This window comes from Chaetura pelagica, unplaced genomic scaffold, assembly GCF_000747805.2.
Source record: "Chaetura pelagica isolate M959 unplaced genomic scaffold, ChaPel_1.0 scaffold53, whole genome shotgun sequence".
Lineage (NCBI taxonomy): Eukaryota > Metazoa > Chordata > Aves > Apodiformes > Apodidae > Chaetura > Chaetura pelagica.
In genome coordinates this window covers 4,315,339-4,319,982 of record NW_009952880.1, presented here as the reverse complement: position 1 = coordinate 4,319,982, position 4,644 = coordinate 4,315,339, and the positions used below count along the sequence as shown (strand labels likewise).

Here is a 4,644-nt window from a genome sequence, read left to right as displayed (position 1 = left end):
CACTAATTGAGCTGAAATTATTGCATTTTTATGGCAATGACATATAAAAATAATCTACTGGTACTTGCACTTTATTCATAGGCTGTAATATATACAATACTTAAAGCAGTCATGAAAAAAAAAAAAAGCTGATCAAGCTGGAGTTCAAGGCCATGTACTAGCTTATTCTTTAAAATATTTTTTTTAATAATTGCAATTTAAATGAAAGCACAATACATCACCTCCTTCTCATCTGCTGCCAGTCCTTCTGTGAGGGGAGCATACAGGATCATGTAACCTGTGGCACCAGCTACTCCATTCCACTTTGCTCTCATGCTGCTCTGGGACACATCGTACAACTGCAGATCCGATGCCATTGGCAAGGCAACTACAGTGGAAACAGACACGTCAGTTGTCTCACTTGAACAACCAGCTATTTCTCAAACAGTTTATTTTACCCTAGGAAACACAAAGGAATATCTCTACCTCCAGGCATGGAAGTGCTGTCTGTATGCCACAACTATGAAGAGCTGATTAGTACATAACAGATGGGAGAATTAGAGAAACAAGGAAATGAAGACCCGAGCAATTCTGACAGCAGGGCAGAGTTACCCCTTACAAAGCATTTCAGCTCTTTGTCCTAAATGGTTTTGAACATTTCAAGTGGGAAGATTTCTTCTCTTCAAGCACCAAATCACTCCTTTCAATCCTCTCCCTTCCTGATCTGCAGGAGGATGACCACCCACTATCAAAGAAAGGACACGGTTGCTACTAGGAAGAAGCAGTAGTCCCCAGAGGTGGCTGTTTCTGGCAGTAGTTCCCAAGCCAGAGCGTGGGAGAGACAGCCACGAGGTAGGACACCCTGGAGGAAACTGAACGAGCACATTGCACCCATCAAAATATTTTGACTATGGGCTGTTGTGTGTTTAAGACCTGGACTGTCCAAACTGGCTCAGTGGGATTATGGAAGTGTAGGCAAGATCATCCATTGCAAATTATTATGGCAAATGCTAAACTGGTGAGTACAACTAAGCTGGATGGATGAGATTCAAACATTATTAGGAGGTTTATTTGTGAATGTAAGACACTGATACCAGAACACAGCACCAATCTGGGATTCTGAATATTTCTTTGTATTTCTGTAACTCTCCAGAGTAGCACTTTGCACTTCTCTGATTGTCCTCACATTCTTCCTCTCACAGAATAACATCCCAAGACTCTCCACTGCTGTTACATCATTGATGGATTCCATCAAAATATCTAGTTACTGGAGAGATAAAAGGGAACTTTGCCTCCTTCTTTGGAACTTCTACACTGAGAATACTCCTTAAAATTATTCCAAGGGTCTAAAAAAACCCAGGAAGTAATTGCTAACTGGTATCAAGCCTTTCTTATTAAGAACTGAGACTGACTGTACTTGGCTGGATGTTAAGCCACTACAAAGCTCTGCTTGGCATATTTCTGAAGAATCTGATTTGCAAAAACAGATGCAGCAACCAATTCTAATTACAATGCTAATAACTCACAGAGCTAATCTCCTTGTCAAACCAAAAACTGCAGCCTGTCTAGCTGACATCTCTGAGGAGTAGTATATCTATCATGTCCTGTTCAACAAGCTCTAACAGAGCTCTTAACTTCCCATATGGAAAGATGCCAACCTCATCCTTTCTTGTTCATTGAGGCTGTTCACTCAGTCTGTTGTTCAGGTCTGTAAACGTGGGCAAAACTTCAACTCAGGCCTTTCTCTAGGCTTCCACCTCCAGGTTCTTCTCATCTATCCTCACTTCCAAGCCTTTCACAGCCTACCTTCATGCTGTCTAAATCCTTGTTGATGCGTTAACTTATATTTCCATGAATTCCCACATTCTAATTGCAGGGAGAAACTACTCATAAACATTTTCAAATGTACTTCAGTCTCTTTCTTCAGACCTCTGATACCTACAGAAAAACACAACCTGTCGAGATATTCTCAAGGGACTTTCTACCAGATTGTCTCAGATTCTCCCAGGATCACCGAGAGAGTTATCCATCACCTGTCTCTTACCTTATTTTGATTCTAAAAAATTACAATAAAAGTATCCTCTGTCTAACTTATAACTGATATTTCAACTCTCAACAGGAACTCCTAGGTATTCTGGCAGTATAAATAGTAATTAATGAAGATGTGTCTCAAAATCTAACAAGTGGTGTCTTATACTAGAATTTTCAGCTGAAGACCTCAGAATCTCAAATATAGTAGATAAGGCTGATTTCCATCTTGGACAGTTACCAGGGTATCCTAATACTCTGGTAACATAGGCATAAATTAAACCTACTAAAAAGCAACTGAAACAAACTAAAGCAGGTAAAAATATATTTGCAGCAATTTAGAATGTGAATGCATTTCACATTTATTTCAAGTTAGAAATGACTACTAAATCAGAAACCTAATTATCTTTATGCTATGCACATTGAATATGTCTATTTAGATTTCCTGTAAGCTATTTTCAATGTTCTATATGAACAAATGTGATTGGTGGCTATTTTAATCTGTCAGCATCTCACACAAAGGCAGGAATGTAAACTACAGTTTTCCATAGTTGCCCATTAGGAAAGCAAAACATACTTTCAAGCTGCAGGTATTTTATCATATGGACTGATGAATAATCTGGCACTTGCCAGATTATTACTTCCAACACAGTCCCAAAGACAGCTGTATAAAATGCTAGATGCTAGATGCATGGCCCCAGGGCTTGATCTGATCAGACCTCAGAAAACCAGCAGGGCTGGGCTCCGTCAGAACTTGACTAGGTGACTTCAAAGGAATACCAGGTGCAATATGAAACAATCCTGTTGGCTTAGTATGTGATTCTGTTTTCTCTGCCTCAATAAATTAAACAGATCCTAACATTGCATTATGGGGTATAACATGGCTGGAGATTACTTTTTGGGACACTGAGCCTAAAATAGAAATCTCAAATAATTTTACATGATCCTATTTTATTTTCAGATTGGGAAGATTAGTACTGACACAGAATCAAGAACCACTGAGGATGAAAGGCATCTCTTGAAATCATCTAGTCTACCTTCCCTATTCAATCAGGGTCAGCTAGAGCAGGTTGCTCCAAACTGTGTCCAGTTGGGATTCAAATATCTCCAGAGGTGCAGAGTCCACATCCTCTCTGGACAATCTATTCCCAAGTTTGGCCACCATCACCATCTGTTCTGATTTAATCTCATTTTCTAATTTGTGCCCTGTGACTCTTGTCCTGTCACTGAGTATTACTGAGAACAGTCTGGCATCCTCCTCTTCTTTCCCTCCTATCAGGGATTTTTACACATCGATAAGATCACCCTGAGCCTTCCCTCCTCCAGACTTAACAGCTATAGCCATCTCAGCCTCTTCTCTTATGAAAGATGCTCCAAGTCCTTAATCATCTTTGTGGCCTTTCACTGGACTCATTCCAGTAAGTCCACATTTCTGTATTAGGGAGCCCAGCACTCGACCAAGCATCCAGGCATGGCCTCATTGGTGCTGAGCAGAAAGCAAGAATCATCTCCCCTCAACCTGTTGGCAGTTCTTTTCTAATGCAATCCAGGAGGCTCTTGTCCTTCTTTGTGACAAGAGTGTATTGCTGGTTCACAGTCAGCCTGTTCTTTAGCAAGACTACAGGTACTTCCAGAGCTGTCTTCCAGATGGTTACCCCTCAGCATGTAGAGTTATTATTATTATGCATATATTATTATGCATATATATCTATACATATGTAGAGTTGTTATTATTATTATGCCTAAAGTTATTTCTCCCCAGAAACTTTGCACTTCCCTTTGTTGAACTGTGTGAGGTCAAACATGCTTTCCCCTTCATACATTCATGCTGATTAATTCCAATCGCCTCTTTGACCTTCACGTGTTTGGAAAAGGGTTTCAAGAATTAGTTGCTCCATCACCTTCCCAAGGATTGAGATGACAATGAACCATCCTGTAGTTCCCCAGATCCTGATTCACAAAGGACTGACATTTGCTGTTTCCAGTGTTCAGGAATTTCTCCCAGTCACCATGACTTATCAAGGATAAATGAGACTGTCCTCACAACAACATAAGCCAGTTCTCTCAGCACTCACAGGTGCAGCCAATCCTGTTCCACAGACCTGTGTGTCCAGTTGGTTTACATGCTCTCTTTGCTGTTACTCCTGAAATAAGGCAGTCTTCCTTTCTCCAGACCTTCCCACTGATCTCAGCAGTCTGGGATTTCTAAAGGCCATTTAAACTGGTAAAGTCTGAGTCAAATAAGCCATTGAGTACCTCAGTATTTTTCTACTTTGTTTGTCATCAGGTCCCACTCTGGAGTGAGCTCATGTTTACCTCAGTCTTCCTTTTACTAATCACACACTTGTACAGTCTGTTCTTGTTGCTTTTCACATACCTGGCCAAATTCAGCTCCACATTGGCCTTGGCTTTCCTAAACTTACCTGTACAAGATCAGACAGCAACTCTATATTTCACCTGAGCCATCTGCCTCTTCTTCCATGTCTTATATACTTCCTCTTTATGTCTGAGTTCTGTTAGGAATTCCTTGCTTATCCATGCTGGCCTACTGTTACCCTTGCTTGATTTCCTACTTGTCAGTATGGACCTTTCTTGAGCTTGTAGGATGTGATCTTTGAGTATCAAACTGTTCTTTTG

At 40.5% G+C, this 4,644-nt stretch overlaps 1 protein-coding gene across 1 annotated transcript in view; it reads right to left on the bottom strand.

Annotated features, from left to right (window-relative positions):
- Positions 1 to 4,644, bottom strand: part of COL14A1 (collagen, type XIV, alpha 1) — a 121,528-nt gene that overhangs the window by 76,602 nt on the left and 40,282 nt on the right. The window contains exon 11 of the mRNA XM_009995374.1: positions 212 to 367. Within this exon, the coding sequence (XP_009993676.1) occupies positions 212 to 367 (156 nt within the window). The remainder of the gene's footprint in view (positions 1 to 211; positions 368 to 4,644) is intronic.